Source organism: Pectinophora gossypiella, chromosome 27 (assembly GCF_024362695.1).
Source record: "Pectinophora gossypiella chromosome 27, ilPecGoss1.1, whole genome shotgun sequence".
NCBI classification, from domain to species: Eukaryota; Metazoa; Arthropoda; class Insecta; order Lepidoptera; family Gelechiidae; genus Pectinophora; species Pectinophora gossypiella.
Window position 1 is genome coordinate 5,653,056 of NC_065430.1, and position 27,495 is coordinate 5,680,550.

The window sequence follows — 27,495 nt, forward strand, 5'->3', positions numbered from 1 at the left end:
GTGGCACGGCAGTGAATAGGATCGAAGTCAGCGTTGTGTCTAATTCCGAAGAAACAGACGCTGTTTTTCAGTCGCTCCTTAATTTTAACGTTCTTTTGAAAGATACGACCTTCTAAATCAACTTATATTTGCATTTGAAGTGTTAAAATAGTGTCCAGTAATTTACTTTTCACTGCTCAGAATATACAAGCTGCATAGAAACTGCATTTGGGCGACATTTTGCAGTTACTAGAGCAAAACTAAAGACTACACTTTTTTTTAACTGTAGAAGTTAGAGATTTCGAAATTAAAAAAACGTTTTATAGATAATTTTTATAATTTTCTTTATACCTATTAAACTATACATTTGTAACATTTCGAGTCAGTTTTATTTCGAAAGTTTATGTTATATACTTCAAAAGTTTTTTTTTTTAAAACAGTTGTTGTACTTAGTATTTCAGGCCTGTGAATATCCACATTGATGCGTATTCTGGCCAAAAATAACTTAAAATCGTTTGACAGCAAATAAGTATTTATTAGTTACCATGGTATATAAAAACCAGGTATGCTCAATCCTATGACAAGCCGCCATTGCTGGCCCTTTGATGACGTAAGAGTTACCATTAAATTGATATCTCAACATTCCAAAGACGTAAATTTTATTATGGAAAATTAAGTGAATCACTGACTAATGTATTTAATTACTATTACTTGTCACATATATAAAAAAAAACATTAAAACTGCAAGTAAATACATACATACATACATAAACTCACGCCCGTAATCCCAAATGGGGTGGGCAGAGCCACAAGTAATCAAAGACAACTTGCAGCCACTGTTGATACGAAGTCCTAAGATGGATATGATGAACGTTAAAGCAAGTAAATCTTTTACTAAAAGTCCAAAATTTCCTTGCAAAGTAAATATAAAAACATTGGTCGTGGGTAATTTATTTATTACAAAATGGCAATACAGGGCAGGATGACGTCAGCTGGGCTAACCTTGAAATGTTAGCTGTCACTTTTGGGCATGGCTGGTCTTCTTATACCATGGCAATTAAATGAGCTACGTCAGGGGCCTTTGGCGGCTTAATAGTAACCCCGACACTAAGGTTGATGAGGGGGCCATAGAGTTTTAAAATTGACAAATTAGTATATAGCATGTGTCTGAGAAAATCGGAACCATTATGTATATAGTTACTAGACACTAAATTATATATAAAATTAGTATATTGCTTAAAAAATACCATACAATTGTGCATTTGTGTCATTATTTAAAAATAAAACTAAGGTTTTAATTCCATTACTTTAAAATGTGTAATAAAATTTTGTGTGGACGTAAAAATAGCATACTTGTACTCAATAACTCACTGTCAAATATACAGGGTGTTAGTGACATTGTAACGAATACTGAGGGGGATGATTCAGACCATGATTCTGAGTTAATATAAAGTGGAATTTTCCGTCGAAAATTTCATTATTTTATCAGTTTTTTTTTAATTATTTTCAAGTCTATACTTTTTCGATGATACTTCCACTTGATACCACTTGATATTAACTCAAAATAATGAGCTGAATCTGAATCATCCCTCTCAGTATTCGTTACGTTAATTTCTTGTCGGAAAATTCATAAATAGTTTAGTTTCTTTTTTATTAATTTCAGTTCTATACTTTTGCAACGGAACATTTATCTTGACTACTCATGAATCATGGTCTGAATCATCCCTCAAAGTTTTCGTTACGATGTCACTAACACCCTGTATATTTCTGGTGTATGGTCAAATAGTCTACTGCTTATATTAAGTAGGTTGTAAAATAAAAGGTATACAAAAAAAGTAAATACATATTGAAATGCTACTGTTGTTACGCAAAAATAAATTTAAGTTACACTGAAAAGTTTCTTTTCGTTTTTACTGCCGGGGACGTTACCAAAATGGGAATATTGCCGGGAACGGCATATGACTGGCCATCATATGGTGCTGCTAGGATATCTACATCCAAATTCAGTAGCGGCCCTGTGGTGCGACCGGTGCGACCGCACCATGTGCCGTTTCAGGGGGTGGGGGGATAATCAGCCAAGACGGGACCACCCTTTTTTATAAAGGCCAAGTATGTTGGCTCAACTATGCCTGATGGTAAACATAGAGAAGCCCTAATTGCAGTAGCAATTGGAAAGCAACGCAATGAGTACGTTTCGAATCAGTTGCGACTACCATACTGGCGTATATTGCTAGGGCCGCCACTGATCCGAATACAGGGTGTTAGTGACATCGTAACGTATACTCAGGGGGATGATTCTGAGTTGATATCAAGTGGAATCTTCCGTCGCAAACTTCATGATTTTTTTTTTATTCTTTTCAAACCATTTTTAGTTCTATACTTTTGCGATAGAAAATTACACTTGATATGAACTCAGAATAATCAGCTGAATCATCCCCCTCAGTATTCCATGTCACTTACACTCCGTACAAGTACATACGGTACCCAGGCATGGGTGTTAGTGACACCGTGACGAATACTGAGGGGGATGACTCAGACCATGATTCTGAGTTGATTATCAAATGGAATATCCTGCCGGAAAATTCATGACAATTTGAGTGTTTATTTTTATATTCCACTTGATATCAACTCAGAATCATGGTCTGAAACATCCCTCAAAGTTTTGGTTACGATGTCACTAACACTCTGTATTTATATTCTCAACAATTTAAAAATCCTTGTCTTAAGTCTATTTGCATTGACTTAGTATTCCGTATCACCACCTCAATTTATTGAAAGCGACTAGCTATACAAACAGGTTTCGCCTTTAAAGCACGCTCTTTCTTCCGAATCATATTCTTCTTCATCATCAGCACTACGAAGAAGAAATAAAACCGTATCAGTTATGTTATACTTCATAAAATCTACAAATAGGCAGCCAAATTACTGAATACGCTACTTGACAACCGAGTCAAATGAGATACATTTTACGAAACGTCAAAACGAAAGTTTTCTTTGGAGTTTGTATGGAAATACTGTCCTGTGACGTCATCAATAAAAGCGGTCAAACGTCGTACTCATTGTTACTTTAATTCATAAATAAAATTCGAAAATAAGTCGAAAAGTAAAATTAGATTGATTTTTGATCATATTAGGCTGGATTCTATTTCTAGATTAGCATTTTATAATTTATCTTTGACCCAGTTAAATACCCTATTGTATAATATTTCGTTTTTAAAAAAAAGAAGAACGTCTAGGGCCCTGTGCCGAGGATTTTCTTGCAGCTTGTCGTCTTGTCAAAGACAAGTATTCTGTTGTCAAAGAATAATAAAATAATAATATAAATAACCGTGATAGCTTCTGTTCGTATACTACATTTTACTGTTTCTAGCATGTGAAACAAATTAAAATTATTAAACACTGTAAGTAACTTCTTGGCTCACCGAATTTTATTGTATGCATACCGGCAGATCACAGCGGTCTTATCTTTATCTTTGTAACATCTATCCAATGTAGCTGTGTGTCCCAATTAGTGATGTTCCGAATATCCGTATCCGTATCCGCGGATATCCGAGATAAAAGAAAAATTCGTATCCGTATCCGTTACTTTTCACGCGGATCTTTTACGGATCTTTTTCAGGTGATTAAGTAGAATTATTAAATAAAAAGCTATATAATTCCACTCAGATTGTTTTTATTTCTTAAAATCAAATATTTGGCACTTTAATATAGCAAAAATTTAGATAGATAGATCTTTATAATGAAAGCAAGATAAAATATCACTTTTATAACAATGAAATAACTAAAACTTGAATTTTTTTTTTAAGAAAATAAAGATCCGTATTCGTATCCGTATCCGCGGATCTTTACACTAAATATCCGTATTCAGATCCGTATCCGCGGATATACATTTTTAACGATCCGGCACATCACTAGTCCCAATAAATGGTTTGAATATGAATTTGAGCTTTGTTCGGAGTGTCAGTTAGTGTCACGGGTTGGATTGGAATCCCGGCATGGTTTCTTAACCACTAAATTCGACTTTATGAGTTTGATTTCATGTTTGGATCGCAGATAATTGATGTCACGTGGTTTCCACGATTTGTGCTCGGATGGCAATAGGCTTGCCCCCTATTACATGGGACTTAACATAGCTGGCGAGGAGTGGGTATAATATACATGCTAGACACATCTGCCCCCGTCCATTTTCGTCACCGCTTGCCAAAACGTGCGAAAAAGAAAAGTAAAAAAAAATACAATTTGTGCAATTCATACTGTGCGTGCAGCCGAAGATCAAAAAAAAAATAAGAAAAACTGTCAAAAGTTGACAATTAAATCCGCTTGGTGTATTAAATTAATTAATCATATCACATCACCTAAAGGTTGTCTGGAAGAAATTGCTATCCTAGCAATAAGGCCGCCTTTTGTACGTTTGTTTGATTTATATGTAGATATATTCCTGTGTTACATGTTTATTTTGTGGATAAGAAAATGACAGGTATAACTTAAAATAAATTTAGGAGGTGTCTGCGGGAATCGGGGCGCTAAATATCAAAACCGGTTATGTGTTACTATCGTTGTTTTGTACGAAACTATTGTGTAGGCATATTCTCAGATCATATACAGGGTGTTAATGACACCGCACCGAACACTCAGGGAATGAGTCACCTCATGATTCTGAATTAATATCAAGCGTAATTTTCCGTCGTACACGTAAAAAAAAAACACTAACATTTTCATGTGTTTTGCGACGGAAAATTCCACGTGATATTAACTCAAAAACATATCCGAATCATCCCCCTCAGTGTTCGTTACGATGTCACTTACAACCTGTATATGGTCTTAGGGTGATTCCAATAAAATTCTTAAAAACATAATATTATAGTAATAATATAGTAACATTAACCCTAATCTTAACATTTATATACAACCTTTAATTTAATTTTCACGACATTTTTATTTTATTTTACAAATTATGTTTTTTTAACAGTAGGTATATATTTTTAAATAGAACTGATAAAATCTTACTTTGTAATTATTTTTAATTTACATTTTATAACTTTTATACAATTTCAAGTACCTCCACTTTATATCTTTGGCTTATAGACGATGGTTAACTTTGCGGACAAAACTTTACATACATACACAAATACATAAACTCACGCCTATTTCCCTCCGGGGTGAGCAGACTTTTGACAGAAGCGACTGCCTGTCTTCCAACCCGCGAAGGGAAAACCAGCCCAATACAGCTTAGGTCACATACCTCCGAAAATGCATCGGGAATGTGGGTTTCCTCACGATAAAAAATCTTTCTTAAAATTATTTTTTAATTGCTTTTTACTATATTACATTATTTTTGGGTATTTATTTGTTTTGTTTATTTTAATAATATTAATTCTATATTATGTGTAAAATATTTTATAAATAAATTATATTTGAATATTTTTATATTCGTTTTTTTTTACTTTATTTTATTTTTTATTCGTTTGTCAGCTTTAAAAACAGTCAATATTTAGCGCTATGCCCACCCGTTTGGGCGTGAGTTTATATTATGTAAGTGTGTGTATGACTATGTCAAACTAAAATTTAATAAAATTTGTTCGCCAAGTCGACTCTTACGGTAATAAATAACGACTTATATTAAACCTTGAGGCGTGGGTGCGGTCACGAGTACTAATATGTATACAATTTGATACCATGTCACATTAACTTTTTCGACAAATGAAGCCGTAAGTCTCAGTAAATGTCAAATATCATTATGCGACAGGGTTCTAAAGTGGGTACATGTTATTGTTCATGACTGTACATAGATCATCTTGCGATGGATGTACCTCCTCACCTAAATTGGCCACTTGACAGTTTTCGGATAAGAATTTTAAAAATTGCAATTGCTTATTATATACCTCTTAAAACATTTTATTTTCCCGAAAAAGCTTTATAATATTAGAAAATAAAACTCATTTTTCTTCAATTAGTTTAAATTTCGCGCGTAAACGGTTGATCACGTGACATTTTGCCCAGTGACGTCACAGTTCAACAAACAAAGAAACTGTCAAACAGTATCACTTGAAACCTGACAGATAGTTTTTGTTTATTATGTGAAAACACTACTCAAAAATGACAAAAGCAAAATGATACCACTAAAGACATTATTTAACGGATTATTTTTATCATATTATTATTTTAAAATTTCATGTTTTACACTTTAACTGTTTTATATTTTATTTTGTATAATTGGATTTTTATATTCTATAATTTTATATTTTATATTGTAATGGGTTTTGTTTTTGCCTTTAATAAAGAATTATTATTATTATAAATGAAGCTGTAAAATTGAAAACTAAGGACATTACCTGAAGATTGAAGACTCAAGACATTTTCTGGGTGCTTCTCCAAAAAAGATTAAGATGACCAAAGACTAGGCTGTATGGGCTAAGTTCCCTTTGCCTGCCCGAATGGGCAAATAAAAAAAAATATGTGAAATGTGACGTCACACGAAGTTCAATCATGGCCGCCCGTGTTTCGGGTTTTGTAAAATACAGGTAAAAAAACGCATTCTTAATTTGTAAAAATAAAATAATCAAAAATGTTCTAAATAAAAAAACCGACTAATCGATAATTATCGGTAAATGATAAACTACAATATCCGACATATTTCATATTTTATTGTTACAACTGTCAAGTAGCCAAATAGGGACTTTCCAATCGGCGTTCCCTAAAAACACGATAGATGGCGTTGTTAAGTTTTTCTTCGTTTAAAGTTCTAATTTCATGGATAACAGATATAATGCATCTTTTATCTTTGTTTTTTGGTAAATGATGACCCTTTTTATTACACCAAGGTACAATTACAACTTCCACCCATTATTATTCCGAACAAAATAAAGAGAAGCAATATAGGTAGCAGCATCATTCTATACACAATGTGATCCAAATATCAAGAAACAATTAGTTTTATATATGCTTCTGCCATTAGATTACATGTTTGGATAATTATTTAACCGAGCACTGAGAACATAATATACATACATAAACTCATGCCTATTTCCCTCCGGGCTATAAAATTCCATTTGCTTCGATCCTGACACACTTCTCTTGCTTCCTCCACATTCATCAATCGCAAAAAAAATGCAATGCAAAGCAATGAGAAAATAGGTAATTATCACGTTAAAAGTGAACAACGCCATCTATCGTGTGTTTGGGGAACGTCGATTGGAAAGTCCCTCATTGGGATATAGTTGCTAGTCTTGAACTTATGTTATTTTTTAAATCGAGCCTATATTTTGTGCTTTTTTAAATTTAGTTTTTTGTCTACTGAGGTAATATTTTCAACACTTATTTTGACCTTAAAATATATTTAAAATATATACTTAAAATATATTACATCTATCCAACATTCGTCAGTCATGACTTTTTATTTAAACAAAAATCGACCTTATTATCAATGCACTGTGATCGTTATTTGTAGGGTCGTATGCTGATCTTGGCTTTACCGTATTTTCACCCATAGACAAAATTATTGACGACGAAGTTTAGAAAACTCTTTACAAATAACAATCGCAGAGCAGTAATAATAAGGTCGATTTTTGTAAACTTGGTCGGCAATAATATTGTCTATGGGTGAAAATATCACGGTAAAACCAAGATCTGCATACGAACCTACAAATAACGATCACAGTGCAGTAATAATAAGGTGGATTTTAGTTTGAATAAAAGACGTGATTGACGAAATATTGGTGGATAGATGTAATACCTCTCTAGGAATCTACAATTGTAGATTAGAAATAACACATCGGGTTAAACGGAGTAAAATTATTTATTAAATAAAATAGTCACACTCAAAATGTCCCTACTTTTTTTTAAATAAGGGCTATGGCCTGGAATCGGGTCCTTTGGGCCAAATGTCCCTACTCGCTGCTCTCAAGTGTTGCCAATATAAATAAATAGACTTTCTACCTATAAGCCTTGTTTTATTGCTGTTTTATAGTTATTAAAATTTAGATTATTTTTTTGAATAATTTTGTTTGATGTTAATAAGTAGTTATACTTATTAATATAGGTATATATATATGTTTATGTATTTCTGGCTCAATTTTGTTTACCGTAGGAAAAGTACGTTCGTTCGTTCTCGTGTATGTTGTATGTTTATTGTTTAGTTTTATAAAAGGACGCCACACACAAAAAAAGACAACAACATCATATCAAATTTCCCCTAAAACAATTACAAAAAAGCAAGACGGATGTTAGTCGAAATGACCATAAGGTGGTGGTGGACGTCCTGAGATAAAAGTGCCTCACTCAGCACAAGTCGCGGCGTGAACCACGACGCTGATATTATGTGGACCCTGTTGGGTGACGCACGGACATCGTATTTCACAAACATTATGTGTTTGATTGTAAGTTACGTGTTACTCCGTGTTTTATATTATATATTTGTTATTTGTTTTATATTTGTTACTGTGGTGTCCCTTTATAATAAACGTTTCTTTCTTTCAAAAGTATGGAACTGAAAATAATTCAAAAAAATCAGCAACATTTTCAAAGAGGTAAATTCCACTTGATATTAACTCAGATTCATGAGTTGAATCATCCCCCTCAGTATTCGGTGTCACTAATACCCCGAATAGGCTTCTTGACAACCTAGTCAAATGAGATACATTTTACGAAACGTCAAAACGAAAGTTATCTTTGGAGTTTGTATGGAAATACTGTCCTGTGACGTCATTAATAGAAGCGGTCAAACGTCGTACTCATTGTTACTTAACTCATAACATTCTAAAATAAGTCGAAAAGTAAAATAAGATTGGTTTTTGATCATCTTAGGGTGGTATTAATAAATGAATCTCAGCTGAGACTGCCCTCAAGATCATTCTCAAGTCCCTGTTTTTATATAAGAACTGTCACATTGACATGATCTTGAGGGCAGTGTCGAAGCTGAGATTAGTTCTACACTAGCTTTTGCCCGCGGCTTCGCTCGCGTTAAATTCGATTTAACACGGTTCCCTTTTCCTTATGTACCAAAATATAGCTTCCTACCTTGAAAAATGCGAAAAGTCGTATATAAAATTTCACCCCCCTCAAGGGTATGGGGGCAGATTTGAGTTGCAAATAATCCGCTTACCAATTTTGAACTATCTACCTTGTAAATTGCTGAATGCTCCATACAAACTTTACCCCCCCCCCCCATTTAAGGGAAGCGGGGGGTTAGAAAGAGACAAAATATAGCCTATGTCACTGTCCATCCCTTCAACTATCTTCACTTGAAAAATCACGTCAATTCCTCGCTGCGTTTTGCCGTGAAAGACGAACAAACATACACACATACATTTTCCCATTTATAATATTAGTATGGATTATCATTTTATAGGTAATTTATCTTTGACCCAGTCAAATACCCTATTCTTCTTCTTCTTAACGTGTGGGTTGTGAGGTGGAATACCAGCCTCATCAACCCTGGTGTCAGTTTTATAATTGAGCCGCCAAAGGCCCCTGACATGGCTCATGCAACGATTACTCACTTACATCCGTAAATAGTAACCGGGACCAACGGCTTAACGTGCCTTCCGAAGCACGGATCGTCTTACTTTCGGACTATTAGGTGATCAGCCTGTAATGTCCTAAACAAACTAGGGATCACAAAGTGATTTTGTGATACGTCCTCAGCGGGATTTGAACCCAGGACCTCCGGATCGTGAGTGCAACGCTCAACCACTGGACCACAGAGGCCGGCTGAAATATCCTATTAGTTTTACTGTTGAATAATTTTACTCCGTATTCCCCGAGAAATATATTATACAGGGTGTTAGAGACACCGTAACGAATACTCAGGGGGATGATTCAGACCATGATTCTGAGTTAATATCAAGCGGAATTTTTCGTCGCAAAATTCATGATTTTTTAAATTATTTTCAATTCTATACTTTTGCGACGGAAAATTCCACTTGATATTAACTCAGAATAAGGAGCTGAATCATCCCTTTGTCACTTACACCCCTAACAAGTACAAACAACTACATGTGGGTGTTAGTGACACCGTAACGAATACTGAGGGGGACAATTCAGACCATGATTCTGAGTTTATATCAAGTGGAATTTGTCGTCGCAAAATTCATGATTATTTAAAAACTACACTTTGTTTAGAAAGTCCTCATAACATGTGCATAAAAGTATACAATAAGATACCTGATTTTAAAAACGGACCCACTAAAGTTATGACTTTAAAATTATGCGAATGGCTTATTACTAATAGTTTTTATAGTATTAGAGAATGTTTGAATTTTTGACATTTGCATGCTAATAATAATTAGCAGGATAGGGATGCTTTAACACTGCTTTATACCATATTGTGACTCTGTACCTACCTATCCTAAGCGAATAAATGATTTCTGATTTGTTTATTTTTTAATTATTTTCAGTTCCATACACTTGATATCAACTCAGAATCATGGCCTGAATCATCCCTCAGAGTTTTCGTTACGATGTCACTTGCACCCTGTTTATTATCTAACAGCCACTAAGTAGCCTATTATTACATTAATTAATTGATAATTGAACAACTTTCTATACACTAAATGACTGTTCACAGCGCTGTGTTTACTTCTATACTGGTGTTAATAAGGACAAAAACTACCTACTTCTCCCAGCAGGTGTCGCTACTGTTGAGTGTTCTTAAATTTTGACAGTTCTCCATACTATTTGAGTAAACAAACATAACTGTTTTTGGTTTTATTTTTACACTATAACCCTTTGCGCGGCGTTTACTGCAAAACTTTAGTGTTATATTTATTCCCTAAAAAGAAGAAAACTTGGAAAAACTTATTTACATCCAAAACTGCCTTTTTCGTGACTCATCCTTCAGACGGGATATACTCCACGTTGCTACAAATTTTATCACGAATTTCATCTGGGCAGTGGTGCTAATTCCTGCAGACGCCATCTAATTTTATTTTAAGTTATATCTGTCATTTTCTTATCCGCAGAAAAAGAAAGGGACGGATAATCGACAAGCATAAAATTTATGGAACACACGTCAATTTTAAGCACAAATCTAAAACAACCGTCTAAAAATTTTACATTGGCCAATAACCCGACAGAATAAAGTTGACAGCACACGTCAAACGGTTTGCATACCAGCGAGATACCTTTTTGATTCGTCCGGGTTATTCATTCATTTACTCATTCTTCCTAAAATTAAGATCTGTCAATCATCCGTCCCTTTCCTTTTCGGCGGATAAGAAAATGAGAGGTATAACTTAAAGTAAAATTAAGAGGTGTCAATCCGTCGATTGTCAGCAGAAGAATGAGTAAATGAATAATAACCCGGGCGAATCAAAAAGGTATCTCGCTGGTATGCAAACCGTTTGACGTGTGCTGTCAACTAAATTCAGTCGGGTTATTGGCCAATGTAAAATTTTTAGATGGTTGTTTTAGATTTGTGCTTAAAATTGACGTGTGTTCCATAAATTTTATGCTTGTCGATTACCCGTCCCTTTTCTTTTCGGCGGATAAGAAAATGACAGATATAACTTAAAACAAAATTAGATGGTGTTTACAGGAATTAGCACCAGTATGGAGAACAAAATTTAGGAACACTCAACAGTGCTGCCACCTACATTTGCTTCTCAGACAATAAAAACTATAAAATGCGCAACTCGGAGATTACATTGGCTTGCATACAAATCTGGTCCTTTCCATACATTTTTATGTCTCCACTACGCGTCAAAGGATAAGCGATATAGCCACCATTTGCCATGTACGGTCACGAGCATTAATATTTGTATACACTTTGGTACCATGTCACATTAACTTTTTTGACAAATTGAACTGTAAGTCTCACTAAATGTCCAATTTCTTAGTGCGACAGAGTCCTAAAGTGGGTCCATTATATTGCTCATGACTGTACCTAGTTAAGAGTCTTATGTAATTACTTCTTTTTTTTTTTCGTGCAATAAAATGTATTTGTAATGTGCAGCATTATCTCATAGAATTAGGAATAATAACCTTCCACCGGGTTATGAGCTGACCAGGCCGACCTGGAAATCTTTAAATAGACTCCGCACACAGGTTGGCCGAAGTAAAGATAACCTGTCCAGGTGGGGTTTTCTCGTCGGGTCGGATCTGAGCTGCGTGTGTGGTGTTACGCCACAGACTATGGCTCATCTGATAACTTGCCCCGCGTGCCCTGATACCTGCACGCGAGAGGGGCTGATGAGTGCTACCGAGGATGCTGTTCGAGTGGCGGAATACTGGGCTGAAAAAATCTAATGCCATCGAAACGACAAGAAGAAGGAATAATACTATGTATAGAACGGCAACTCTCGGCTCCCACCAGCGGCTGAGCTAGGTTTACCTCCAGGCTTACTTTAGTCTTCAATCGTATGGCGTCAGACGTCACACACACAGATGCGCTTGTACGATAACGCCAACGTGTAGTGCCTATGCGCACTATAAGTTTATCCTTATACCTGTTTTGTATTTTTGTGCGCAATTAGTGGCGCAGTCATTCATCAAATCAATTACATACGGCGATACGGCTCACTTATCACGTTGGTCTAACAGAAAGTTCCGTGAGGTGTGTACCTAGTTCATCTTGCGATGGGTGTACCTCTGACTACCCCAATTGTGACAACGTGAGTTTGTGTTACGTTATATCAATCCAGTTTGCTTAGCCAATGGAATCTCTAAGTGACGTCACAACACTACTCTGGACTACGTATCTACTATCAGGGGCCGCCAATCTACACTCAGGGGCCGCCAATCTACACTCAGGGGCCGCCAATCTACACTCAGGGGCCGCCAATCTACACTCAGGGGCCGCCAATCTACTCTCAGGCGCCGCCAATCTACTCTCATATAAAATAATAGAACGGATAGAGATACCGCCACCACCTTCTGCTCTCCTCTTGTGACTCCTCGGGGCTGTCTTCCGTCTCTTTCTCTTCTTGCTCCAATTTGTTGCTAACTTCACACAGTTCGAGGTTCTCCGTGTTGATTTCTATGGCGTCTGCTTTCGCTTTCTCTTCCGACGGTGCTGGTGGTTGCTGTAAAACGGACTGGAATTAGTGGAATAAGGAATAATACTACGTATAGAACGGCAACTCTCCACTCCCCACCAGCGGCTGAGCTAGGTTCACCTCACCCCCTCGGTCTTACTTTAGTCTCCAGTCGTATGGGCGTCAGACGTCACACACACAGATGCGCGTGTACGATAACGTCAATGTGCAGTGTCTGTGTAAAACGAGGTGTTTTGTATGCAGAGCCTGGGGTGTAGGCCGGTTACATTAATACATACATCCTCTATAACCCCCCCCCCCCCCCCCGGCATAAATTTGTATCGATCGCCGACCTCACCCCCTCTGGGTCTTACTTTAGTCTTAAATGGCCGTAAGTCGTTAAGATGTAAGAAGGAACGCGCGCGGACTCTCTCGCTCATACTTACGCTTTCGGCGACCCACAGCGGTATGTCTGAGAACTGATATTAGGCAGCTAAATTACTCAATTGTATATATGTTTATTTTTATTTTTTTAAAGAACGTCTAGGGCCCTGTGCCGAGGTTTTTCTTGCTGCTTCTTTTCCCCGGCTATAGAGGTTGTGAGAAGCTGCAGTACTTTTAGGCGGATGAGACGTTCGTTATGTAAAAATTGACGATTCAAAGTGTAACTATGTTACCTACTGAATAAAGATATTTTTGAATTTGATTTTGAATTTGAATATGGGGAAGCTTAAGGTAAAATAAAATATGCTGTAAATCGTCAATTACCATTTTAGTATCTCCTAATTGTTTCTGTGCGGGCTCTTTAATTTCCTTTGCTTCGCTCGCTTCCATGACTTCCTTCGCTTCGCTCGCTTCCCTGGCTTCGCTCGCTTCCTTCGGCTTCGTATCAACAAGCGGTACTATGGGTCTCGCGTGTGTTGGTAGCTCGCGTTTGTCGTCCTCCATGTCGGGACCTTCTTTCGATGACTGTAAAATAAAAAAAATGCCTTTTTTATTCTTTATGGCTCTGCCCACTTCAAAGGGGCCTGACCCCTGATGTAAGTACATAGTCGTTACACCTAAGTACGTAGTCCAGTAACGGCCTCCGTGGTCTAGTGGTTGCGCAATGGGTTCACGATCCGGAGGTCCGGGGTTCGAACCCCGGTGGGGACAAATCACAAAAATCACTCCCTAGTTTGGTTAGAACATTACTTAATAACCGGGACCAACGGCTTTGTTGACAATTGCAACATAAAAATACCTTTAAAAAAAAAGGGTTATAAAAAATATTCATTCTTTACTATTTTTAAATTAATTTTGTATTCATCGAACTTCTCTTATTGTCGGACGTGTTTTTAACGTTTGTAATTATCTACTTAAACCGAATTATGTACGAAGTGGCAAAACAATCAGCGTTTCCTACAGTTTGCGAGTGGTGAAATAATCAGTCCACACACATTTCAACAGGCTTAACGTGCTTTCCGAAGCACAGATCATCTTACTATCGGACAATCAGGTGATCAGCCTGTAAAGTCCTAACCAAACTAGGGATCACAGAGTGATTTTTGTAATATGTCCTCACCGGGATTCGAACCCGGGGCCTCCGGATCGTGAGCTCGACGCTCAACCAATGGATCACGGAGGCCGTTATGACCAGACGAGATGATGAGAGTTACCTCCATATCCTGTTCATTGATCTCCGGTTCACTGGAATCGTAGATCACCTTCTCAGGGCCGAAAGGTGTGAAGTCTGTGTTATCCTGGAACACAATATAATATTTACTTATTCATTTAGGTATATATATTGTATGTAGTGTGTATATTTATAAACCAATATAGAAAGTATATAATATGTTTATATATTTATGAAATATATTGTAGCGGACCCAACTAGTTGGCCACCTAGTTCCGCCCACATGCAACAGATGGCGCCACGTTCAATAATGCAGTCTTCAAGCGGTCGTGAAACGCGGTATTGAAGTTTACACAGCAAGACGCATATATACAACTTCCAACACAACACCGAAGGATCGTCGATCCCTAGTCACACTACCAACATGTGGCTAGCGGGGTACTATGCTCTGTTCGGTACCCCGAAAACATCCTTTGGCTGCAGCACATCCTTGCCGCCAAACTGGTGACCCCGACGTGATTGCCGCCAAAATATATTATATATAATTTATTTAAATGTGGTTTGTAGGTTTATATTTTGTTTTATATTAGTATAAGTAATTAAGTAATTTCTAAATAATTTGTACGCGTATGTATGTCTATCTATATAATATTATACGTTGAAAGTCTCTCTTGTCACGTAGGTCGTTTGTTTAGAGATAAGCTTGCCTGTACTATCTGTTTTCTTTGTATGTTTCTTGTGTCTGTTTTATTGTGTACAAATAAATAATAGTCCTGATACCAGCGGGCTTAGCACCGTAAGCGCGTCTCTTTATCGCCTCGAAATACGTCACCCGTCACTCTCTCACAGTACTGCACAGAAAGAGACAGACGATCTCTGTCGCGGCGAGAAAGAGTCGCGTGCTTACGGTGCCACCCTGTACGGAAGTTGTACGGTCATATGTATACACTTTGATACCATGTCATATTAGCTTTTTTGACAAATTAAACCGTAAGTCTCACTAAATGTCAAATATGATAGTGCGACAGGATTCTAAAGTGGGTATATGACATTGCTCATGACTGTACAGGCCTTTTCTTATCCGCTGAAAAAGAAAGGGACGGGTAATCGACAGGCATAAAATTTATGGAACACACGTCAATTTTAATCAGAAATCTAAAACAACCGTCTAAAAATTTAACATCGCCCAATAACCCGACAGGATTAAGTAGACAGCACGTCAAACGGATTGCATACCAGCGAGATGCCTATTCTATTCGCCCGGGTTATTCGTTCGTTTTAAAATTAACTTGTTGACAATCATCCGTCCCTTTTCTTTTCGGCGGATAAGAAAATGACAGATATAACTTGAAATAAAATTAGATGGTGTCTACAGGAATTAGCACCATTATGGATGTAATTATTCCGAAATAAATATATTTGAATTTGAATATGTTACCTGTTGCTCGCGGTCCCTCCAGCTGCGGTAGTCGGTGGCGGCGGCGCGCATGCGCTCTAGGAAGGCCGGGCCGGCGCGGCCCATCGCCCACGTGGTCACCGCCGTGGGCAGCCCGCCCACTGCTGGTTCGTCATAGTACGTCAGCACGAACTCCATGCCTGCCTGCAGTGGTCGGAATGATAAGAGAACAGAAGAGGATGAAAGTGTGTGTCTGTCTGTGTGTGTGCGTGTCTGTCTGTCTGTGTGTGTGTGTGTGTGTGTATCTGTGTGTGTGTGTGTGTGTGTGTGTGTGTGTGTGTGTGTGTGTGTGTCTATGTGTATCTGTGTGTGTGTGTCTGTCTGTGTGTGTGTGTGTCTATGTGTATCTGTGTGTGTGTCTGTCTGTGTGTGTGTGTGTATGTGTGTGTGTGTCTGTCTCTGTGTGTGTGTGTGTGTGTGTGTCTGTCTCTCTGTGTGCGTGTGTGTGGTGGGAGAAATGGTCAGTTTTTATCCTCTCACCTTTTCTGGTCCATTCAGGGTTGTGATGACCATGTGGCTCCAGTACTCCATGACCCTGATGGCGTTCTTGCTCTCCGGCACGCTGGGGTGCACACAAGACCTGGACACTATTACGTACACCTGCCCAAAAAAACCCATTAATTTACGCATAAATCTCCACCAACCATCAGTGGAGCAGCGGTGTAGAGTATGCTCCATACCCCATATGTACAGTCATGAGCAAAATAATGTACCCACTTTAGAACCCTGTCACACTATCAAATTTGACATTTAATGAGACTTACGGTTTAATTTGTCAAAAAACTTAATGTGACATGGTACCAAAGTGTATACGTATTAATGCTCGTCACCGTACATCCTTCACTGCCCTTGATATTACTGAGGAGGAGATGGGCCTCCTTTTATAAATAAAAGTCCGAACTGGATGGGTATATTATATTCTATTGTTCATCAACACACGCAAATATTACGATCATCATCATCAGCAGCCCATTAACGTCCCCACTGCTGGGGCACGGGCCTTCCCTATGGATGGATAGGGAGATCGGGCCTTAAACCACCACGCGGGCCCAGTGCGGATTGATGGTTATTGACGACTGCTAATGCAGCCGGGACCAACGGCTTAACGTGCCTTCCGAAGCACGGAGGAGCTCGAGATGAAATTTTTTTTTGTGGTCATCCATCCTATGACCGACCTTTGCGAAAGTTGCTTAACTTCAACAATCGCAGACCGAGCGCATTTACCGCTACGCCACCGAGCTCCTCAATATTACGATATAGAAGGTTAAATTATATAAAAATCCCGGAGCGAATTAAATATGCACCTGTCGCCTAGCAAGCCTTTCACCAAGAGAGCGAGGTGTGGTGCGGAGGCGAGCGGTGTGACCTATGGCCAAGCGCGAGTCGAATTTATTAGGCACCGGCTACAACATTATTCAGCCTTGTCATACGCCATATTACCTTGTTATGTTATGTTAGTGGGCTCTGTTTTCCGCATTTAGACTCTAAGATGGCCCATTATGCGTGTAATTGTTGACTACGTAAGCCAACCTATCTCCTTCCAGAAGCTCAGAAGCCTCCTGGGGTTCTCACAGGCTTCGCGGAGCGACCCCATTCCTTTGAGGATTTTACCCGTTGTGCTGACACTCCCGTGTATTCCAAGATTACATGGGGGGCAGTTTCTTCTGCGTCCAGACAGCCTCTGCAAAGTGGGCTGTCCGTTATCCCTAAGTTAAATAGGTGTTTGTTGAGCACATTACCTTGTTATCTGTAATTGCGTTGGTTTCCTCCTTCATCATGCTGTCTTTCTCCATGGAGACCCGTTTGGCGTTGGCATGCACACTGGTCCTCTCGAAGGGGCTCGGGGTGCTCGCCTCGCACGCCTTGTCCCCTTCGAATATGCCCGCTTTGTACGCCAGGCAACGGGTCTGCACGTTGAACTCCTTGTGCCGCCGCAGATAGACGTAGTCGCGGTTTGCGAACAGGCGCTGTGGGTGAAAATTTACATTGATGGAACTTTCCAGGCTACGTTCGCCAAAAATAATATAGATGGCGTTGTACAGATTTAACGAGATAATTATCTATTGTCATTGTTCGGGTACATAGTTATTCAAAAAGGCAGAAGCATATATACAAGTAATTGATGTTTAGAATAGTTTTTTTTTGTTTTACTCCACCACGGGTAATACGAATTTTGGAACATTCTAGACTGTTCTAGAACCTTCTGGAAGGTTCTCTTGAACTCACCGGCCAGAGCACATCCTAGTGCAGCCCGAACTGGTCTTGAAAGCGTTGGCCTCACCCTCCACCACGGATAACGGCGAATTTTGGAACATTCCAGACTGTTATAATTAAAACACATAATAATGGGTTCTTACCGCGTTTAAATGGGGATATGAGACTCCCGATATTTCGACACTGTTACAAGTGCCATGATCAAAACAATGTATTCCAGACTGTTGTAGAACCTTCTGGAAGGTTCTCTTGAACTCACCGGCCAGAGCAACTCCCAGTGCAGCACGAACTGGTCCTGGACTCCGTTGGGATCGCGCTCCACCACAGCTTACGGCGAATTTGGGAACTTTCCAGACTGTTCTAGAACCTTCTAGAAGGTTCTCTTGAACTCACCGGCCAGAGCACCTCCCAGTGCACCACGAACTGGTCGTGAACTCCGTTGGCTTCGCGCTCCACCACGGACAACGAAGAATCTTCGAACATTCTAAACTGTTCTAGAACCTTCTGGAAGGTTATCTTGAACTCACCGGCCAGAGCACCTCCCAGTGCAGCACGAACTGGTCTTGGACGCCGTTGGCTTCGCGCTCCACCACGGATAGTGAGGCCACAGCGCTGTCCCACACCTTGCGATACGCGTTGTCCACTTGTATCATAGCAAAGTCCTCCGCCCGTATGTGCTGGTAGCGACCGTATACTAGAAAGAGAATGGACCTAGGTTAAGACACTGGTCCTGTGGTACGGTCACGAGCATTAATATGTATACACTTTGGTACCATATCACATTAACTATTTTGACAAATTGAACTGTAAATCTCATCATCATCATCATCATCAACAGCCTATATACGTCCCACTGCTGGGCACAGGCCTCCCCTCAATCAACCGGAGGGGGTATGGAGCATACTCCACCACGCTGCTCCAATGCGGGTTGGTGGAGGTGTTTTAACGGCTAAGAGCCGGGACCAACGGCTTAAACGTGCCCTCCGAAGCACGGAATCATCTTACTTTTTCGGACAACCAGGTGATTCAAGCCTGAAAAGTCCTTACCAAACAAAGGACAGTCTCACAAAGTAATTTCGACAATGTCCCCATCGGGAATCGAACCCGGACCTCCAGATCGTGAGCCTAACGCTCTAACCACTAGACCACGGAGGCTGTTGAGGAATTGTTATAATGTAGTATTATTCTACGGTACAGTAGAGTAAAGTATGTCGTAACTAATCCATTATATAATCTGTTATCTACCTAATACATATCACGGTCGAATGTCGCATGATAACTGATCGATGACACAGACTACTTTATCTTCTTTTTTTAATGACTCATGTAATCCAGCCGGGCTAATATGCGCAACGTTATAAATTTTTTCTACTCCTCTACTTTAATCTGGCATTTAAATAACCAAAAAGTCTAATATAAGTGCATACATAATTAAACTCTTTGAAAAAGTGTACGCTCTATGGCCTATAAAAGCATTGTTTACAAAGTGTAACTGTACTATAATGTCGCCAAAAAAGCATTGTTGTTGTTTTTTTTTTTTTGACCTGGAAACTGGCACCTTTACTTTGTTTGGTGCCATAGATATACTATAAAAAAAAAGTATACATTTGCCGCCATTTTCCCGCGCGTTGGAAAATAAATTGGAAAATTTTTGTGTTTCGTTTAAAATTACGTCGTCGTAGAAAAAGTATTGTATGCAACGTTGTATAACTATAGTCCGTTCAAGAATGATCTTCATAAAAGGTAAACCAAAGACCTTGTATAGAATAGACGGATAATATTTTAGAGTGACGATCAAACTATCACAGCTCTCTTTCTTCCCTATGGCAACAATCTCTGTGGAAAAAAGAAACAAACATAGACAAACACCGCTGTCTAGAACGTCAGTGTTTACCGTTTTGAGATGTTGTGGTAGTCAGCTGGATACCAAACCTGCCGTTAGTTTTTTGGTGTTTTGGGACATTATTTTAACTTTTTATATAAACAATCTGTGAAATAGTTATTCATTATGAACCATGGCTTGCGTAGCTATTGGTTGTGAGAGTAGAATGGGTGTTATAATGGAGAACGATCAAACAATGTCTCACCATGGGTAAGTTATCGACCACATAATACATGTTTGTGTGCAAGAAATACATTACCTGGTCTGGTTTTTGTAAAGTTTATTGAGCCCTAAACACGATGCAGACGCATATTTTCAGCAAAGCCGTCACATTTGTACAAATAATTGATTTCACATTTTACGTTAATCAGCTTTGACAGATCATGTACCCAAAGTATTATAAGTAGTGTTGTCCTTTGATATCGATAACATAATATTATGTTTGAATGTAACATCTACATGTTGCGTTATTCTATTCACGTTTAATTTATTTTTCGACCTGTTTCCGATTTGGATGAAGATTACATAAAGATATTGTATTTTCCAGATTTCCTAAATATCCTAATTTACGAAACAAGAAATTAAGAAACAATTAGATTCAGACCATGAAACGAGATAATTCTCTCTTCTGAAGGACGCCTTCTCCTTATTTAAGCCTGTGCTAATTACATTTCGATGTATCTTGCTTTCTATCGAGCAGGATACCGAACAAAAATATTACATAGAGATGCAGTACCAACAATATTCACTCACATATCTCACATAAGGTGAGTTTAAGTTTAGTTATAAGTTTATAGATAAATTTGCAGCTATTTCGTTTTTGTATTCTACATTAGCATGGAAAAAATATTTCAATACAATACAAATATTCTCTATTGCACAAAATAATTAGTATGAATAACTATTTTGGTAATTTTTACCTGTGATTATTCCTTCTATGTGCAATGTGTAAACATGCAATGCTTGTGTATTTGTGTGCTCCACGTTAATATGTGCCATTCTTGCAGGTAAAGTTATAACGACCAGAGCCGACACTATACACTTCTAAAGAAAGTGAACAAGAGGAAATATTTTTTTTTATCACCAAAAGTCGGAATTGTTCAGTGCTTCGTAGTCATTGTATTCTAACTATATTGAATAAAAATCTTATAAAGAAGTATTTGCTTTTATTCTTTAATCGCATTGAGATAATCCCCGAAATATACTAGAAGGTCGTCTACTTCTTGTATCGAGAGCCGATTCGATTTCCGGTCAAGTCAATGAAAAACGTGTATTTAATTTTTATAAAAGGGTAGGTATGTGATTTATAGCAACCAAAGGGTGGCCGCAATGTCGTATTAAAATGATACTATAGTATATGTGGACTAGATGGACCGTCCTCGACCTCCTCGGCCATAACACCTTGCGAAATGACATAGATTCAAAAATGATAAATTGACCTTTAACAAGTTTGTCCATGATAATTACGTTGAATAAGTGGTTCTGTATCTGTCACCGCAACGTACGGTTCTTCTTGGGTATCTTTCTATCAGGGTACAAATAGGTATCGTTTTAACTAATTTACTTGTGGTTCTACCCACCCAGGTATGGATACTAGGTCGTTATTTCTGTATTTAATTAATCATTCAATTTGTAATGTATATTTTTTTAGATCTTGGACTAACATGAAATATTTAGCCAATAATAATGTCGATAAAGACATGGAACGGCACTAGTGGTTCTGATACAAAAACATATACTATAGGTACGTTTCTATAACAAACCCGCTACACGAGTACAAAAGACGTTACGACGATAGTATATTTATCTCTTTTTAACTTATGACGGCTCACATGAGTGCGAAAGACAAAACCTATGTTTTTCTTTCGTCTTAAATATGCTCCGTCTATTCTATACAAGGTCTTTGAGGTAAACAAATATGGCTGCCGATATTTTTTATCTGTGTCAAACTGCATACTAGTGAAGTGCTGAATTGATTTTAGCTCAAGTTATTTTATCAAAATGAACTGACTCTCTTGGGTTGTTTGAATATTTCGTATGATAATATTAAAATATATATTGTATGTTTCTTTGTGGTTACACTAACTCACTTTTAAAGTCATTTTTTCTGCGCATTTCGGCTTATTAAGTACAGTACACTCACTTAAGTTATTCACGGAACTGACTCGTTTTCCTGACCTGAATGAAATGTCTCATCACTAATCGTCAAATTGACAGCTAGCCACAGATTAACAAGAATTTATGATGTCAACTTTTTTGTGTGAGGTTTTGTTTGATTTTTGTTTTTACATGAAAAAATGTATTTTTAATCATTATTTTACGTTAATTTCACATTGAGCTAAGAAATCATACATCTATTGAGTGCTATGGATGTTATTAGAAGCATACTTTGCGTAGTTTAGGTGAAATTCGAACATTCTTTGTAGTAACAGGTTTGTTTACCTTTTATGAAGATCATTTTTGAACGGACTATAGGTCAAAAAATGCTCGTGGCTTTTGACCCTTCTTATACAACTGTTGCATAAAATACTATAATCGATCGAGATTTTTTTTAAGCCGACGCCATTAAGGGGCCGTCCATTAATCATGCGAGCCTCGAGAGGGGGGAGGGGTCCATGAAAAAATCACGAAATATCATAAGGGGGGAGGGGGGGTGTAGTAATATATCACGAGTATTTATTTTGCCAAGGGATACGGGTGAAGACCTCAACGGTTGAAGAGGCGGAGATGGGAGCCATCGGTACGGCAATGCAGGCCGGAAGGGGCGCGTCACAGCGACTGTAACCTAGAACCTGACAGAGGGCAGCAGTAACTGTTAGTACTATTCAGAGGCAGAGGACAGGAGTCCTAATACGGCTTTGAAATAGACTACTCTGGGCGCCATCCCACTCGCGTCAGACAGACTTCTGCGGGGCGGAAGGCTAGAGGGAAACCACTATTTTTTCTTAAAAAGTAGGATGGAGAATGCTACACCGACAAGAGCGTGGCTCTTAAATTGGTGACATTGATGAGTTAAGCATGAGTTGAGTGCTATAAAAATCAAAAATCATTTAATCACCTGATCAGCTTAAGTTTTATTACGTTTTATTAGGACATTACAGTGTCCTAAGTCCTAATAAAACTTGGTGTTTTTGTGAATGTCCCCTCCGGGATTCGAACCCGGGACCTCCGGGTCGTGACCCCAGAGCGCTCAATCTCCGGACCACAGAGGCAGATTTGTATGTGTGGCGGACCCAACTAGTTGGCCAGCTAGTTCCGCCCACATGCAACAGATGGCGCCACCATTCAATAATGCAGTCCTGAAACGCGCTATCAAAGTTTACACAGCGCAACGTATATATACAACTTCTAAAATGACACTAGTGGATCGTTGATCCCTAGTCACACTACCAACTTGTGGATAGCGGGGTACTATGCTCTGTTCGGTACGCAGAAAACATACTTTGGCGGCAGCACATCCTTAGTCGCCAAATATGTATGTATGAAGCATAATTCACCTTTATAAGCGTAGAGCCCCCCTGGTTTGTACTCCTTCCGCCATATGATCACGTCTTTCGCCTCCATGTAAGGCACCCAGCCGTCGTACGAGTCCTTCGGGGGCTTCGAGTTTGGACATCTGCAGAGAAAAAGGAAAATGTATTTTCTTCTTGACATTATCTGTGTGACCGATATAAGGAAAAAGACGAAGGTCAAAGACATAACAGAACACATAAGAAAAATCAAATGGCGTTGGACTGGACATATGATGCGAGAAAAAATTGAGAAATGGACAAAAGACGTAACCGAGTGGTACCCCAGATATGGAACAAGAAAGAGAGGAAGACCAATTAAGAGATGGGAAAAAGAAATAAAAAATACAGCAGGATATATGTATGTATGTTGTGAGAAGTATCATACTTACGAGCAATACCGCACGCCGCTCTGCTTGGCGTCTATAACAACTCGCTTAGCACACCCTTCGCAGTACAGAGTGGCTCGTGACAATTCGTTCACTGACTCCAGGTCCGTTATCAGCTTCTGAAAAGACGGTAACCATGAGTAAATAGTCAGTGGTCCAGTGGCCGAGCGTCAGCTCACGATTATGAGGCCCCAGGTACTAATCCCAGTGGTGACATATCACAAAAATCATTTTCTGATCAGTGATGTACCGTTCCAGCGTATGTTCCCGGTGGTAAAAAGGCTCTCTCTCTCTCTCTCCCTCCCCCTCTCTCTCTCTCCCTCCCTCGCTCTATCTCTATCCCTCTCTCTCTCCCTCCCTCCCTCTCTCTGAGTCTCTCTCTCTGTCTCTCTTAGTCTCTCTCTCTCTCTCTCTCTCTGTCTCTCTTAGTCTCTCTCTCTCTCTCTCTCTCTCTCTGAGTCTCTCTCTCTCTCTCTCTGTGAGTCTCTCTCTCTCTCTGTGAGTCTCTCTCTCTCTCTGAGTCTCTCTCTCTCTCTCTCTGAGTCTCTCCCTCTCTCTGAGTCTCTCTCCCTCTCTCTGAGTCTCTCTCTCTCTCTCTCTCTGAGTCTCTCTCTTTCTCTCTCTCTCTGAGTCTCTCTCTGGACTGTATGTAGAGTGCGTTTGGGATCAGGATCTTGAGTCAAATTAGAGTCTAGATCGAATTCCAAGCGTGTTTATTCGGCGCAATCGCCCACCTTAAGTACTATTTTTGGAATCACAACTAGTTTGGTTTGGAGCATTGCACTCTATGGAAGTGAAACGTGGACTATGACAGAGAGGAGAGAGGTTGGAAGCGTTTGAGATGTGGTGTTGGCGAAGGATGGAGGGTATGGGACTCAAATGGTGTCAAATGAAAAAGTTCTGGAAAGAGTTGAAGAAAGGAGAACCATATTGAAGACTATAGAGAACCGGAGAGGAAATATAATTGGCCACCTGATACGACACGATTTATTTATAACAAACATTATAGAAGCAAAAATTTAAGGGAAGAGAGGAAGGGGTAGACCTAGGAGAACATTTATGAAACAAATAAAAGAGAAGGTGCAGGTCGTGTCGTATCCGGAGGTGAAGGTTTTGGTGGGAAGAAGAGAGGAATGGCGATTACTCCACCGATAAGAGCGCAGCTCTTAAATAGAGAGAGAGAGAGAACTAGTTAGGTATTGTGTGCTATCTACATTTGTCATCCTATTGTAACATTAGTGTCGTCTCGCTCTAATGGTACTTCCTAGCTCCGACCTTTTCTAGCGGCGCCGTCTCGCTCTAGCATGGCGTCCCCGACAGGAATATTTCCGGGAATGGAACATCAGTGTTTGTGATCCGTAATTTGGTTAGTATATCATGTGATGAATACCTCTGACTACCCCAATTGGGAATGTAGCCGTGAGCTTATATATTACTTTAGTTAATTTTTGTAATAAAGTAGAGCACCTTGTATGTAAATGTTAATGATTTTTTTAATTGTTTTTTTAAGCTTGCTGGGCACAGACCTGTGCCCTATTATTATCTACATTTATGGTGGTATTAATAAATGAATCTCAGCTGAGACTGCCCTCAAAATCATGCTCAAGTCCCTGTTTTTATATGAGAACTGTCACATTGACATGATCTTGAGAGCAGTCTCGAAGCTGAGATTAGTTTATTAATACCACCTATAATCTGAGCACAAATGAGTCCATCCCTTAAAATTAAAACCATGATAATGACCAAAGATGTAATGATAAATAATTCATTATTTTACATTTAACAAGGAAAAACAAAACAATGGAAACATATAACAAAAGGTGGACTTATCTCTAAAGGAGATCTTTTCCAGGTCCTACATGATAAATAAGATAATCACAATTCAATATCAAAACAAAGAACCAATAAACTAATTGTAAGAACAAAGAAATGAAATGTAGTTTTGTAACAAAGACGTTATAAGTAGCTTGACCTTGACAACATACGTTGTTTATTTTGCACTAAGTATCATATTAGATATTGTGGTAAGATTTATAACCGACTGATTTATTGACAGCTACGTTCATACACTAAAATCAAGACCCAGAAGTGGAGATGGACAGGTCACATGCTCAGAGACCTAAAATCAAAGTGGACGAAAAAAGTGACAGAGTGGACTCCCCGATACAATACCAAAAGGATGAGAGGCAGACCTGTCATAAGATGGTCAAACCCAAAGTATTTATTGCACACCATAATGGTAAACAGTTGTTATAAATATTATACTACCACATATCGACCCGGGAGGGTATAGCAAAAACAAGAAAAAATAACAAGAAACTAAATTAAGCCAGAAATACAAAAAAGATAATAATAATAAGTACTTTAAACCAAATTAATCAAATCTTAAAAACTATATAACAAAATCTACAACACTTACAGTCTATTTATCATATAAGAAAAACTCTTGCAGTGTGTAAAAACTTTTCTCAATTAGGAATTTTCTAAACATAATATGTATACACCTCTACCTACCCCTTCAGAGATACAGGCGTGATGCTTTATTATGTCATGTTATGATTTTTTGTTTTTAATTTTTGCACAAATAACAAAATTGCTCAAGATTCTGCTTTGTTCACCTCTATAGGGTTAACTTTATTATTATGTTCTGTTTATTTAAAAAGTTAATCTCACTTTTTATTTTTTAAGTGGTTTGCCTCCAAGGCATTAGCGACTTGGCCGAACAAATGAGGAGCGCTGAGGGCTCCCGACATTTTCTTCCAGGCAACATTAGTTCTATGGAAATAACCCAAGGTTGTGACCAGTGTCAAAAAATATTTTGTAAACAACTGTCACATGTGCACTCACCTTCATTTCCTTGTCCTTGATGTTCTTCGAGCACTTCTTGGGGGGCCCTGGCTTCTCTTCTGTGCTTTTCTTTTTGTAAGTTGCGCTTGCAGCTACTAGAAGATGTGTCCTTCTTGGCCTGAAGAACACTTGCTGGAAGTACTGTAATACGTCCCGCATCGCCCTCTCCTTCCTACATCTCCTCACTACAGTACTGACCAAGTGACTCTTCGACCAACTATTCAAGACCCTCGACAAAACCAAATCTTTGAACAACTTCAGCCGACTAGCCGAAGTCGAGTTCGTTTTCGTACCAAAAATGTCGAACCATTTTGAAAACGACCGTGTCTGGACAACTGGGCGGTATACATGGCAGTTTGTGGTTTTCGTGAACAATATCTGTTTAAATTTCCGACATAACATCTCGTGTGTTAATAAGTTATTGCGAAATTGTAACCTCAAATTTTTTGGGCGATTTGACTTGACTTTGACATTTGTGCGTTTTTTTAATTTCCTATTGAATGATGCAACAGTAAAAAATAAATGTGGTTCTTTTACACTCTTTCTTAATTGTTCTTAATACTGTGATGACAAATCGATTAAATTTAAAATCATTTCCTGCATATTTCGTATATAGGTGAAGTGAAGAACATT

At 38.5% G+C, this 27,495-nt stretch overlaps 2 protein-coding genes across 3 annotated transcripts in view; both read right to left on the minus strand.

Moving 5' to 3' along the window:
• The window catches only part of LOC126378958 (uncharacterized), a 170,779-nt gene that overhangs the window by 22,754 nt on the left and 120,530 nt on the right, over positions 1-27,495 (minus strand). The window lies entirely within an intron of this gene.
• Positions 83-27,344, minus strand: LOC126378868 (stAR-related lipid transfer protein 7, mitochondrial). Of its 2 annotated transcripts, none has more exons than XM_050027353.1 (10): positions 26,863-27,344; positions 24,019-24,134; positions 23,615-23,733; positions 18,763-18,929; positions 17,761-17,988; positions 16,502-16,621; positions 16,004-16,165; positions 14,609-14,692; positions 13,719-13,919; positions 83-12,998 (listed from the first exon to the last, which is right to left on the minus strand). In XM_050027353.1, exons 1-10 carry the CDS (start codon positions 27,262-27,264, stop codon positions 12,807-12,809), a joined length of 1,791 nt encoding a protein of 596 aa, XP_049883310.1. In that variant the 5' UTR covers positions 27,265-27,344; the 3' UTR covers positions 83-12,806. The 2 variants fall into 2 exon arrangements, with proteins under 2 accessions (XP_049883310.1, XP_049883311.1); XM_050027354.1 differs by lacking the exon at positions 26,863-27,344 and adding an exon at positions 26,530-26,642.